This window comes from Heloderma suspectum, chromosome 3 (assembly GCF_057233095.1).
Source record: "Heloderma suspectum isolate Gila_16-S chromosome 3, 16-S_ref, whole genome shotgun sequence".
In the NCBI taxonomy this organism is placed as follows: domain Eukaryota; kingdom Metazoa; phylum Chordata; class Lepidosauria; order Squamata; family Helodermatidae; genus Heloderma; species Heloderma suspectum.
The window spans coordinates 81,387,764-81,401,096 of NC_139460.1; the positions used below are offsets into that span (position 1 = coordinate 81,387,764).

At 48.2% G+C, this 13,333-nt stretch overlaps 1 protein-coding gene across 1 annotated transcript; it reads left to right on the forward strand.

The window, feature by feature from the left end:
* The first annotated feature begins 4,081 nt into the window (after positions 1 to 4,081).
* LOC146349816 (uncharacterized) lies at positions 4,082 to 8,100 on the forward strand. Its single transcript, XM_084845497.1, has 3 exons — positions 4,082 to 4,885; positions 5,252 to 6,995; positions 7,118 to 8,100. The coding sequence occupies exons 1-3, from the start codon at positions 4,082 to 4,084 to the stop codon at positions 8,098 to 8,100; spliced, it is 3,531 nt and encodes a 1,176-aa protein (XP_084701623.1).
* Positions 8,101 to 13,333: the final 5,233 nt, after the last annotated feature.

Genomic DNA, 13,333 nt, shown 5'->3' on the forward strand with positions numbered 1-13,333 from the left:
ACCTGCACCTATACGAACCTACCCTGGCTGCACTTGGACATTAGCCTCTGCTCAGGTGCCTGTTAGTCCATCAAGATCCATCAAGTTAACAGACACAAGAGACAGGACCGTTTTGGTGGTGGCCCCATCATTTTGCAACTCGATCTCTACAGAAGTGCATTAGACTGGTCACTGAAACTGCATTTACTGCACTTATCCTGCAACCCTAAACCTCCTTGAGTGGGCTTTTTGCCAAGAAAGGTGGTATACACATACATACATACATACTGTATGATCCTATGCACTGGACAGCAGGTCAGTTAAACAATTAATAATAACCAGTCCTTCTTCAGTAAATCATATAAGTGTGTGTGTGTAGCATTTAGTAGGTCTTCCCACAGCCACACATATAGTGAGACCATATCTGGCATCTGATCTGATTAATAATTCAAATACTTGGAATATTTTGTCTCCTTCTGAGAAATTGTTTAAAGAGATAGACAGACAGACAGACACACGCATACACACACACACACACACACACACACATTTGCTTAGCTCTGAACATAGTAACAGTTTGACAGATTCCCTGAGCACTATATGCTTTTATTAGTAGTCCAAGCATCTTTCTCACAAAGATAGATGTGCAGCTTAATACTTTGCCATTTAAATATTGTGGGAGGTCTGTCAGGCAGATGGAAAGGCAGAAACTTGTAGAAAGGAAACATTAATCATGAAGAATGAAGACTAGGAAAACTGTTTTCAGAGTGTATGAGGATGGAAGCCCTAACAAATTATGTTAGGAGAATTATGCAGAATTAGAAGAGAGAACCTCTCTTTGTGAACTGCCCAGATTTTCGGCTATTGGGTGGTATAGAAATGAAATGAAATGAAATGAAATGAAAGAACCTCACTGCTCCCTTAGATCTCCTGGAGAAACCCTGATGCAGGCACCTATGTCTTTTCAAGTGAGATGGGCGAGCGCACAGTACAGGGCTTTCTTAGTGATGGCAACCACAATTGAAGAACTCCTCCTGCAATAAGGTTCATTTGAGCCATTTTTGTCTGTTTTCGAGAGGGGTACGAAAATGTCCCTTTTGTTGATCTTATTGTTTTAAATAATGTGTGGGTGTATGCTTTTATTTTTGTTTGTCTTTATTAGATCTTGGATTTGATATGGAGAAAGACAGGCTAGAAATAGAACATGAACATATCTTGGGTTTCCTCAGGATTTAAAAACAACCTAAATATTCCCCCCACCCCACCACCCATCCAAATGTGCACATATGCAGCAGCCAGAGCTATGTACATGCCACCCTTTCAGAAAATCAGCAATTTCTCGTATCAACTATTTAGGGAGGAGGAGAATCAAATCCTCTTCCTCCTATTACCCTACTGCTGATTTTACTAAACACAGCAGAGCACCCATTTCATGCATATACCCCCAAGATGGATTGCAATACTTATGTGGTAAGCATGCACTGATCTACCTTGTTCTAGTTATATGCTGCAGATAACTTCAACATTCTCACTACAGTGTGCTTTTCCTATTTTCACCCTAGGTCCAAACTAGATATGTCTGTCATGTAGTTTGGCATCATGTCATTCAATTTATAAGGTATGTAGCTGGTATGGAATCTCCAAGCTGAATCTGGACCATAACAAGAGGACTTTAACCTTTGCCCCCACTGCAGTGCCTATCAGAATCACCCCTGCTATTCACAATGAGAGAAGAGCTCTCACTGGCACCAAGGCAAGCATTCCTCACATTAGGAATAATGAGGGTAGGGTGACTCCATCAGGCCTGCAGAGGGCACAATGCTGCCATGATCCTGACCTAGGTCACACTTCCCCCCCACCCACACACACACACACACCCCAGCTATCAGCCACACCACACCAAACTATGTGACAAACGTAACATCTAGTATAACTTGGAGATAGACAACATAGTTAGGCATCTCCTTCAGGGATGGGCATCAAATCTGGCCAAAGCCCAAAACCTGAGCAGAATTGGGACCCTTCCGCCCATTTCCGGAGCTTCCAAAGGTGAAGTGGGCTGCCCTCTGAAGTGACCAGAACCGAGACTGGATTTTGAATGAGGCTTGGTTTGGAACTCAGCTTCAGAAAGGCAAACAGCATGTCTCCAAAAATAGTGTCTTTTGCTTTTATTCTTCAAAATGCTAAGGAGGGGGAAGGAGTGAGTGGGGTTGAGTCCACCTTCTAATCATGGAGTACACTTTACTAGGGGCTGTCCAATCACTGTGCCTTGGAGAAAGGCAAGGATGGTACTGAGATGGACATTCTTCCAATGCTACCAAGCTTCACTAGGGAAAAAAGTCTCGAACTTACTATAACTCCCTAGCCCTGCACCTAGCCATCTGAAAATTTGTGGGTTTCTTGCCTGGAGACACCTCTGTGATGCATGCCGTTTTCAATATAAATGGCCCAAAAACATTGTGGGGAAGGGAAGGGGAAGCTAATAATTCATCCTCCCCATTTGAGGTCTCCCCTTCCACATAAACCACTGTATCTATCATTCCGAAACTAGGCAGTTTCCTTACTTAAGGCCACCTCTAGGCTGTCTGTCATTTTTAGAAGAATGGTCACAAGGGACAGCAGGAGATAAGCATGTCCTCTTTGGAATACTCTCAAAATGTCAAGGCTGCTCTTGCATGGCCACCTCTGTGCCTATTGATATGAAACTTGATAGGCTTGATCCACTCAGAAGTGCCCTCACCCCGCGCCCGGCTTGCCTGGCTGCGGGGGGGGGGCTGTTGCGGGTGGCGGGGGGAGGACGGGACAAGGGCAAAGGCCATTGGCCTTCGCCCCTGGGGTCTCCAAGGGGCGGGTCTAGCTGGCCACTATTTAGACCGCGCTGCCCCGCAGCCTCCTCATTCCGGCTATTCCAGCTGGAATTTTCGCGCCCTTTTTTAAGCGGCAGCACATCACGTCCTCCCTCGTCCTCGATCTCGGTGGCAGTGGCGGTGGCGGTGGCCACGCGGCAGTGGCGGCAACCCCAGGGACAAGGCGGCGGCTCAGCGGCAGCAACTCCAGGGACGAGGCGGCAGCGGCGCAGCAGCAACCCCAGGGACGAGGCGGCGGCTCGATGGCGCGGCGGCGGCAACCCAGGGACGAGGCGGCGGCGCAGCGGTGCCTTCGGGACGAGGCAGCTGCTTGGCGGCGCGGCAGCGGCATTCCCAGGACAACGCAGCTATTGTGCTGCATGGTTTGCTCCCCTCCCCCGGCACAAGCGAGAGGCTTTTCACCCTTCCCTCCTCCTTTCTTTGGTGCTCCTGGTTTCCGCGGCATTTCTCCCCCCCCCCCGCTGATTTCAGGAGGGGAAAGTCTCCTGTTTTCGCCCCTTTCTCGCTCCATAACACCTTACAGTTGCGTGTGTTTGTGGGCTTGGGGGGGTCTCCGTTGGCTTTCCAGCGCTTTCGGGAAGCTGTTTTTAAGGTGAGGGAAGGGAAAGGGTTCTGGTGCCTGGGCTTACCTCCTCCTTTTCACCTCCATGGGCCGTTTATCTGCGGCTGCCTTGAGATTTTCCCGGGCTTTCTTTAGCACTCTGCTGCCCCCTAGTGGCCTGTTGTGCCTTCACCCCCCCCTTTGCTTCATAAAGGTAGATAGGGGGAGGGAGGAGAAAATAAATTATAAAAATAAATAAATAAATAAGGGGGGAGCGGTTGTTTGGGGGGGCTCAAGTAAGGATCAAGGCTTTGCCTGGAAAGTATAGGGTGCGTTTTAATATAAAGAATAACAGTAACGAAAGACAAAGCAAACAAATAAACAAATTAATTTACACGCAATTGATAGTATAATATTATTACCAATAAATAAATAAATAAATAAATAAGAATTATAGAAAGAGAAATTGGAAACATACCAAATATATCCATAGGTAAGCGCATTTCATTCAGGGTTCCATTTAAAGCCAGTTGGCAGATCTCCCAACACACAGCGATGCCACCCAAGAAGGGTTTGGGGGCGGGGGGAAGGCAAGGGCAAAGCCGCTTGCCCCCCAGCTAAAGCCCCCTGCCCCCCAGCTAAGCGCCACTTCCATAGGGCCGACTCTTCCTCATCTGACGATGAGGATCAAGACATGGCCCTCATTCTGGCCAGACTGGAGGCTGCTGAACGGGACTTAGGGATCCCTGCATTAATCACCCCTGCCAGGCGGGCTCCCCGGACTTCAAGGGTTACTAGAGGGCAAGCTCGCAAGGATCTAGTAATATCTATTTCAGAGAGGCTGGCAGCAATCGAGGCTTCCAAGGAGGTCGTCACCGTCACTGGGCAAACAGCATCTGCACCAGCCCCAGCGCTCGCATGCTCATCTTCGGAGCAGCCCCCTCCGGTGCAAGGGTCGCCGGCACCCGTCTCTCTGGCTCCTGCAGTTTTAGACCGCAGCCAGATCCCTGACATGGCAAACAACCTTGGTTCAGGTGAGGTTTCAGTCCCTGGGGGGTCCGTGCCAACGACTGGCTGTAACCAGTTCCCGCCATACGGGTGGTTCCCCTTTTCTGCGGGGATGAGTTGGCATTTTCACTCCCCAGTAGGGGGCATCCCAGGGTTCCCTCACCCTGGTGTACCACCCCACCGCTTCAGCTCAGGTTACACACTCCCGGCACTAAGCCATGCCACACCGGGTGGGGCCGCCATTACGATGGGCATCCCTGCATCTGCCCAATCCCGGGGGGCCCCCGTCCCTGCTCCAAACCTCTCAGGTGGGGTTTACAGGGGAGGAGCACCCGCGGCCCCTCCGGCTGCTGAGCCTTCTTCGGCCGGTGACAGAGTGGCTCCTCGGCACACCCCATCCGCCATGGCTGCCTGCGCAGCTGTGTGGCAAGGCCCCGTAGGCGGGAGCTCTGAGGAGCTTGGGGTGGGCAGCAATGACCCTTATGCCCAGGTAGAGAATAGGGCAATCCCGACCGGGGGTACATCCACTCCCCTGGGATATCACCTATTGCCAGCAACAAAAGAGAAAATACTCCGGGGAGAATTTGTTGACATCTTCTCCCTGTTATTCCGTGAGTCTGAAACAAAGGAAGGGGAGAAATCTGGCGATAGGGATCAGGAGAGGGTCAGGCGTAAGAAGGTGTCACGCACTTGGGCAAATTGGCTGCCCGGCTTTTTAATATATATAGGTGTCATTCAGCAAAAGCACCCAGAGCGTGGTTGGGTCCTCACTAAGTATTTGGATATTATATATAGGGCCTACACCAAATACGAGGGCGGAGCCTGGCTGGCCTATGACGAATCCTTCCGTATGCAGGCGGCATTTGACCCCACGTTGCGCTGGGACACCAAAGATCAGGATCTTCGGCTGCAGTTTATGACCCCTGCCAGGCCGGGTTTTGGCGAGCGATCTGATAGTGGGCACATACTAGATAAGCTGATGCCCGCCTCAGCCCCTAAGGCTGGGGTGGGACAGCTGGTTCAACACTGCGCTCTCTGTTGGGAGTTTGGTTCCAAGGGCGTCTGCTTTAAAAACCCATGCAGATTTCGCCACGCGTGCTCCATTTCCGGGGACAACACGCCTTCATTGGCTGCCCAAAGGCCAAAGGTCAGCGGGGCCCAAATCATGAATGGCAGGGTGGTAGGAAGCCTGGGGGCAGCACACAACCTTCGCCAAAAGGGACCCAGTCCAATTAAGTTGCAGCCCCTACGGCGCCTTTTGAAGCACTACCCGCTTCGGAAGGACGCCCACTACTTGGAAGAGGAATTTTCCCTGGGTTTTAGGATTCCGTTTCAGGGCCAACGCCAGGCCCAAATTTGCCGGAATCAGAAATCTATTGCAGGTTTCGAACACCTAGTCTTGGATAAGATCAATAAGGAAGTGGTCACGGGGCGGGTCATTGGTCCATTTGATTCCCCTCCTTTCCCCAGCCTCAGGGTCTCCCCTTTGGGCATTGTGCCTAAAAAGGCCACAGGTGAATACCGGCTGATCTACAACTTGTCCTTCCCCAGGGGGGAGTCTGTGAATGACGCCTTTCCTGAGCACCTGAGCTCTGTTCACTACACGCCGTTTGATGCGGCAGTATCTATGGTGAAAGCACTGGGCCCTCAGGCCCTCATGGGAAAATGCGACATTAAATCCGCATTCCGCCTCTTGCCAATTTCCCCCAATGATTTCGACCTTTTAGGATTCAGTTTTTCTGGTCAGTTCTATGTCGACAGGGCCCTACCCATGGGATGTTCCGTGTCCTGTGCTATGTTTGAGAAGTTCAGTTCCTTTTTGGAATGGGCTCTGATTGATAAAACCAGGTCCCATAGCATCGTGCACTACCTCGACGATTTCCTATTTGCGGGTCCATCTGGCACCCCCCAGTGCGCACGGCTAATGCAGGAATTTTCCGCCCTCACAAATGAGCTGGGTGTACCTTTGGCAGGGGAAAAAACCGAGGGCCCTTCCCCCACTATTAAGTTTTTGGGCATAGAACTGGACTCCGTGAATCAGTTGTGTAGGCTCCCGGCAGACAAATTACAGGCCCTGAAGGATAGGATACAGCACGTGCTTCATTCTAAGAAAGTCACGCTGTTGGCATTGCAGGAAGTTGTTGGGCATCTTAATTTCGCCTGTCGGGTAGTTGTCCCCATCAGGGCCTTCCTTAGAAGCCTTTGTAACGCCATGCGCGGCCTGCACTTGCCGCACCATCGTATTCGGGTATCATCAGCCATGAAAGATGATCTTTTTGTGTGGCTGCATTTCCTTAACGCAGTCAATGGCGTTTCCTTCTGGAGGAAGGAGTTGCTATTGGAAGCAGAACTTCAGATACATTCAGATTCATCTGGGGCCCTAGGCTTTGGGGTTGTGTTTCGCGATCGATGGTGCCACGCACGTTGGCCGGCTGAGTGGTTAGCCCTAGGCGTCGGAAGAGACCTTACTTTCTTAGAGCTCTTTCCGATATATGTTGCCGCGCACCTCTGGGCAGCCCAGCTTGCTAATTCTGTTGTGCATTTTTGGTGCGACAACCAAGCCACTGTCCAGGTCATTAATTCTTTGTCATCGCGCAACAGTAGGGTCATGTCCTTGCTTCGGGCTTTCACTCTGCAGCGCCTGCGTTTTAATATTTTATTCCGTGCACAACACATTCCTGGCATGGATAATGCCTTGGCTGATGCATTGTCACGAAACCAGGTGCAATGTTTCCGAGAACTGGCCCCCTGGGCGCGGGCTATTCCGGACACCATGCCAGCCGCTCTGTGGGAAGTTGGCTGGAAGAGGCGGAACAAGCCATCCTGCAGTCCTTAGCCCCCAGCACAAGAGCGGCTTACGCCAGGTCAGGTAGGGAGTTCTTTTCATTCCGGGTGGCTGCACATCTTCCACAGTGCTGGCCAATACTGGTCGATCACCTTCTGCAGTTTTGCGTGCATGCCCACAGGCGGGGCCTAGTGGCCCGGACCATCGGGGGTAGGCTTGCTGCACTTGCCTTCTGGTCTAAAATGAAGGGTGTAGCAGATAACACCATGGACGTCCGGGTCCGGCGGATGCTTCAGGGCTGGTCCAGGGGGTCCCCAGTGCCTCCTGACCCTAGACACCCTCTGTCACCAGACATATTGCTGGGCTTGCGGGATATGTGGCCTTCCTTGTGCAAATCCCCTCAAGAAGCCTTATTATTTCATGCTGCAGCTCTTACAGCATTCTTTGGGGCATTCCGGGTAGCGGAGTTGGTGGTGTCTGCTAAGGGCGACCTCTCTGGACGAGCCTTGCAGTTTAATGACTTACAGTTTTCTCAGCAGGGAGCCCTTATTCAGCTTAGAAGGTCCAAGACTGACCAGGGGGGAAGGGGAGTCAGCGTGTCCCTGTTTCCAGCCCCCGTGCCAGACCTCTGCCCAGTCACAGCATTGAGGGACTTTCTGAAGGTTCGGGGAAACCTGCCCGGCCCTCTTTTTTGCCATACAGACTCTTCTCCTTTAACCAAATATCAATTTTGGGCAGTCACACAGCAAGCATTAAAGGTGCTGGGTTTGGGTGCTCTTCGTTTCGGCACACATTCCTTCTGGATTGGGGCCGCCTCCACTGCTGCGTCTCTGGGGTTCACGCCAGATAAGGTGCAGTCAGTCAGTAGGTGGCGCTCCAAGGCGTATCTGGCATATGTGAGGCCACTGTCGGGCCCTTAGCTTGGGTGGACATTTCCATTCATTACTTTTCTTGTTCTTCTAGATCACTGGAGTGCGAGTGATCCAATGAAGGTGCTCATCCGCAGGCACAGTATGGTTTTTTGGGCCGGTCAGAGGGCCTTCTCCAGCTGCGGATCCCAGCTAGGACTCAGCCGCTATGCCACCATTCAGTGGTTGGGCAGACGCGGGATGCGTTGGGAGCGCCTCCTGCCCACGTTATTCCAGCAAGGGCTGGTGAAGGTTCCCCCACAGATTCTAGTGTTGCACTTAGGGGGGAATGATTTAGGCCTGCTGAAAGGCAAGGCCCTGATTCTTCAAGCTTGGGAGGACTTGCGGGTGATTCGGCGTCACTGGCCGGGAATCACCATTATGTGGTCCAACGTGTTGCCTAGAGTGGTCTGGAGGGATGGCTTGGATCCTCGTGCCATGGATAAGGCCCATAAAAAGGTCAACAGAGAGATCGGGAACTTCCTGATCAAACAGGGCGACCGGACCATCATCCACCCCGACATTTCTCCTGCTCGGAGGATACTCTACAGGGCGGCTGGCATTCATCTCACTGAACTAGGCAATGATGTCTTTTTGGCTGATCTGCGAAGGGGCATTTGGGAGTGTTTACTGCACAGGTGGGGGAGGAGCGAATAAGCAGAGGCTTGTCGCGCTCCTGTGGCAGCTCCGGGCGGGCTCTCCACTGGGGGAGTGGCCAGGTGAGCATTCGTAGGCACCGTTTCAGGTGACTGGTAAGGCCCGAGGCTTCTGGCTCAGGGTTTTGTGGCCCCAGTTGGGAGATACGGCTTACCTTTGAGGCCAACCCTCCTCACCCACTCAGGTTCTGTGGCTCGAGGCGGGGTGACAGGGGAAGGTCTCCCAGCCCAGAACTGGGTATGTCCGATTGGTGGGCGAGGGCAGACGCCTCGCCACGGACAACGAATGCCTCACTCCACACCTGTCATGTTGGTCTTGTTGTGGTGTGCCCGCCGGTGCTTTCTTCGCAGATTGTAATCTATCAATAAATGTGGCCCTGTTTATCCCAAATTGATTGGTGTCGTCTCGTCATTTCTCCCCTGTCCACTCGCAATTAGCAACTGTTCCTGCAAATTTCATCTAATTCTGTGAAGAAATAAAAACTCTATCAGCCATTCCAAATCTTAACATCTGGTTTGATACCCAAGTCCAAGAGGATGGCCTCCAAATCAGTCCAAGCAAAATTGGGCCAATTTCTGAAGTGTCAAATTGAGGTCTGAGTCAAATCTTCCAGTTATGTTGTCCAGGGTATAAAAAGAATGGGGCAGTTCTTTTTCATAATGTTTTGATTATTATGAAACACATCCTTAAACATTATGAAACACATCCCTGATTTGCACATCCCCACTTCGCTCGCTTGCTCGCTCTCTATCTCTGTCTCTCTCTCCTGTGGAATGTGGGTCAGAGACCCAAAAATATAGTCTCTTGGCAAGCTCAGTTAGACTACAAGCACAGCATAAGATCCACCACGTCTCCATGCAGGCAGGAGTAGATCAGGATATACTGCAGAAATTGCATATACTCAATTTACACACGCAAGACTCAGAAAACATCCATGCAGCTGCACACAGATACACTATGGATGGAATTTAATCATGACTGATAGCAGAATTTATAAATCACACATTATTCATTCAGCTGCACTGTTGTTCATTGGGTGTTTGGCTTTTCTTGTATTATTCAAGTGTTAGTTTGTTCGATTTTTTTACTCTTCTAACGCATTGATTTCTTAATTTAAAGTTTCTGCTTGGCTCAATTTGCATATGTGAGAGATGTAATGCTGTCAGGAAAATTCAGATGTGCTGAATAGGAGAACAATCAGTTGTACATTTTTGTTGCACAGTAAACTTTTTACCCTTTGAATATCATTTTTCTTTTTTTAAAAAAAAACATAAACAATGTGCAAAACATGAGACAGCTTAGCTCAAGGATGCAGTCATTAGTGCTGCATAAGCTGATTCATTTGATGTTTTAATAATGCAAAACATGGTTCCTGTTTTATTACATTGCTGTTAATGCAGAAATGACATGCTTACAAAAAATTTACTGTATTGCTATTTGCATATTGTCTTCCTTAACAGACAGGAAAACTCACTACTCTTTTGAAGTTAGATGTTCAGTCTAAATGATCCACACCACACAAAGACTGCCATCTCCTGTCTTAACTGCAAGAGACCTAAATCCGCGCGAGTGCTGATGGGGAAAAATGTGCCTTATTAGCTGCTACTTTTGTTCATGTGCACTATACAGAATCTCCTGTGCTTCCATGTTGTTCCAAATAAAAGTGTAGCTTGAAAATCACTGGGGTGTATTATTTTAGTATAAACATTATCCCACAGCATGGCACTTTTGACTACTGTACAAGAAAATGGATGATAATTCAGTGGCACATTTAAAAAGAGTGCTCCTCCTTCTTAATCTCTCTCCTTTCATAGTGAGTATCTTCCATCTGGCACTAAAATATACTCACTATGAAAGGAGAGAGGTTAAGAAGGAGGAGCACTCTTTTTAAATTTGCAATTGAATTATTATCCATTTTCTTTGCAATACAGTCAAAAGTGCCATGCTGTGGGATAATGTTTGTACTAGGGATGTCGGAGAAATCTGCAAATGAGTTTGGATTTTCATGAATCCGACTCGCAGATTCCACACCACAGCAGGCCAGCTTTTTCCCTGTTGGGTGGATTCTGCAGACATGCCGACCATTTTCCTGACATTTGCGCAAATTTCATCATAGAAAAATACACAAAATAAACTCAACCAAAAATGTTAATTTCCCCCATAGGCTAAAGCATGAAAATGGGGGTGGGGGATTTGTGCATTTTTGCTCGTGGTCATCTGAGCAAATGCACATTTGCACAAATACAAATACAAAAATCTGATTCCATCAATGGACAGACAACAGAATGAAAGGCACCTGACAATCAGCAAAACAAAGACGGAACAGATTTTACACAACCCATACCTCCCTAGTTTGCACTAAAATAATACACCCCGAATTCACACAAATTACTGTCAGCCAATTGAGGGAATCAATTAAAAGAAAAGGGGAGCAAAAAGAGGAGTGAAAACACCACTCCTTCTTCATTTCCTCCTTGCTGGTATGAACTTGGCAGGGCTTGGGATATCTCGGGGGCTCCAACACTGGAGCTGTCCAAGATAAAGGTTTAGGATTAACACCAGAAGTAGTGTTTAGAGCATTGCTACCCAGCTGTGCATAGAGCTTGTTCCTTCCATTGGTGATACATGAGCACCTTTATTCTTGGAAACATTTTTCTATATAGGACATGATTACCATTACCATTGCTAATAACTACAGTGATACGGTAACATGACTACATGCCAAATAAGAGTTAACACTGTTCGTAATTCATTGGTATTATCAAGGACGAGAGAACTAAGGATGTTCAAGCGCACTGTAATTCTGCAAACTTCACTTTGAATCTCAGTTTGGCTTGCTCCCGTTTTCATTAGCAATCTGTTTATTGGCTCATTCAAACAGGGAAAGTGTGCATTTCTGTGTGCATTCTTCAAATGTGTGCACTCCCCCCCATCAACTGAAGTTTGAAAATGTGTATTTTTTAGAAAAGGTTCATTTCCAAGTGTGTATTTTTGAGACAATACCCATTTTTGAACATGTCTGCACATTTTCAGGAATGTGCAAACATTTTTTCAAAAAAATGTGTTCGTATTCGACATTGCAAATGGGACATGTTTGGATGATTTGCAAACTGAAATGAACTTCTTGTATATTCCTAGGTATTATATCTCCTGTAAAATTTAATAAGAGGCCTTATTAAATAGAGACCTTTATTTACCAAAACAAGATGAGCTTTTAGTAACAGCTCCAGAATGTCATGCTTAGTGAGCCACGGATGGAGCAGTTTCTGTTGTCTAGCAGGTTTACAGACCCCAAGGAAATGATACAAACTATAACTTATGAGAGTAGTTTATGATAACCTAAAGCTATAACATTCTGTGTACATTTACCTGGAACACGCGTCGTTGGGACTGGCTTCTGAGTAAACAAGCAAAACAAAATGAGGACAACAGTTGCAATTAAAACAACCAACAAAAGCTAAAGGGCACACAACTACAACTGTAATATGTACCCAAAAGTACTTATATACTCATATATATACTATATTATGAAATGTATGCATACTATTGTACCTGGAATACGATTCAAATATACAATGCCAAAAACTAACGAACAATTAGCCTTTGGCATTATACACTCGGATCTTATTCCAAATGTATATACTTTGCGATAAAACGGATATTGTTCTGAATAAAGAAGCATAGGATTGTAATGTGAAAGATAAAAAGGGTCACTTTCAAGAAATGAAGTATTCACTTGGGCCTACTGAAAATGTCAAAATAATGCAAAACAACCTTCTCTTTCCACACCCTTCATTCTCACCATAGCATCAAGCCAACGTAGTCTCCCTACACTGCCTTCATTTGAAAGTAACAGCAAATGGAGGAATTTCCCAAAACCTGCTAATTGATAGCCAGTGAATAGATGCAGCTGTGAGTTTTTGTAGCCGACTTTTATAAAGCAATAAGCTTAGATAGGGCAGCTATCAGGAGCTAACAGTTGTTGCATGCCATGGAATATTGGAGGGAGCAATGCTATGGTCACTAGTCAGCGGCTAGATGGCCATAGGATATCTGATTTTCCGGGAGGCAACCTCAGAGCCCATGCTCCAAGGTCAGTTCCCAGAGAACCCCCTTTCCACGCTGCCTGTAAGGCAGCTTCGAACAACCCCATGCTCCATGCTCGGAAGAGGAGCGCGGACTGGCCAAGACGGGGCATTCCAAGGGGGGCGGTTCCAGGGTGAAGAAGGTGGAAATACCAGTATGACACATCCTATGTGTCGTCTGGCAGCCTCCTCCCCTGCTCCACCCTATCTAGCCAAAAATGCAGGGCAGGAGAAGCACGGAGGGAATGATCCCCTCCGTGCCTCTCCTGCCCTGCATTGGACAGGCAGACACCTCCAAGTACGGAGGTGGCCACCTATCTGCATAGGATTGTGTCCTAAGTCAAATAAACTCTGCCTGGCTATTGCACCTCACTGCAGTCTTAGGAATCAGGGCCACTGATCAGAGGATCTTTTCAGTACTGGCACTCCAGTTGCCAGTCATGGAATGCCCTCCCCAGAGTGGCTCACCTGGTGACTACATTGTGGGTTTTTTGGCACAAGGT

Excerpts from the sequence above, each read along its gene's own strand:
- LOC146349816 (XM_084845497.1), top strand. The coding sequence starts at position 4,082 with ATGGCCCTCATTCTGGCCAGACTGGAGGCTGCTGAACGGGACTTAGGG. Across the intron at positions 4,886-5,251 it reads GCAATGACCCTTATGCCCAG|GCGGCATTTGACCCCACGTT; the intron begins GTAGAGAATAGG and ends TTCCGTATGCAG. Across the intron at positions 6,996-7,117 it reads TTCTTTGTCATCGCGCAACA|GTGCAATGTTTCCGAGAACT; the intron begins GTAGGGTCATGT and ends TCACGAAACCAG.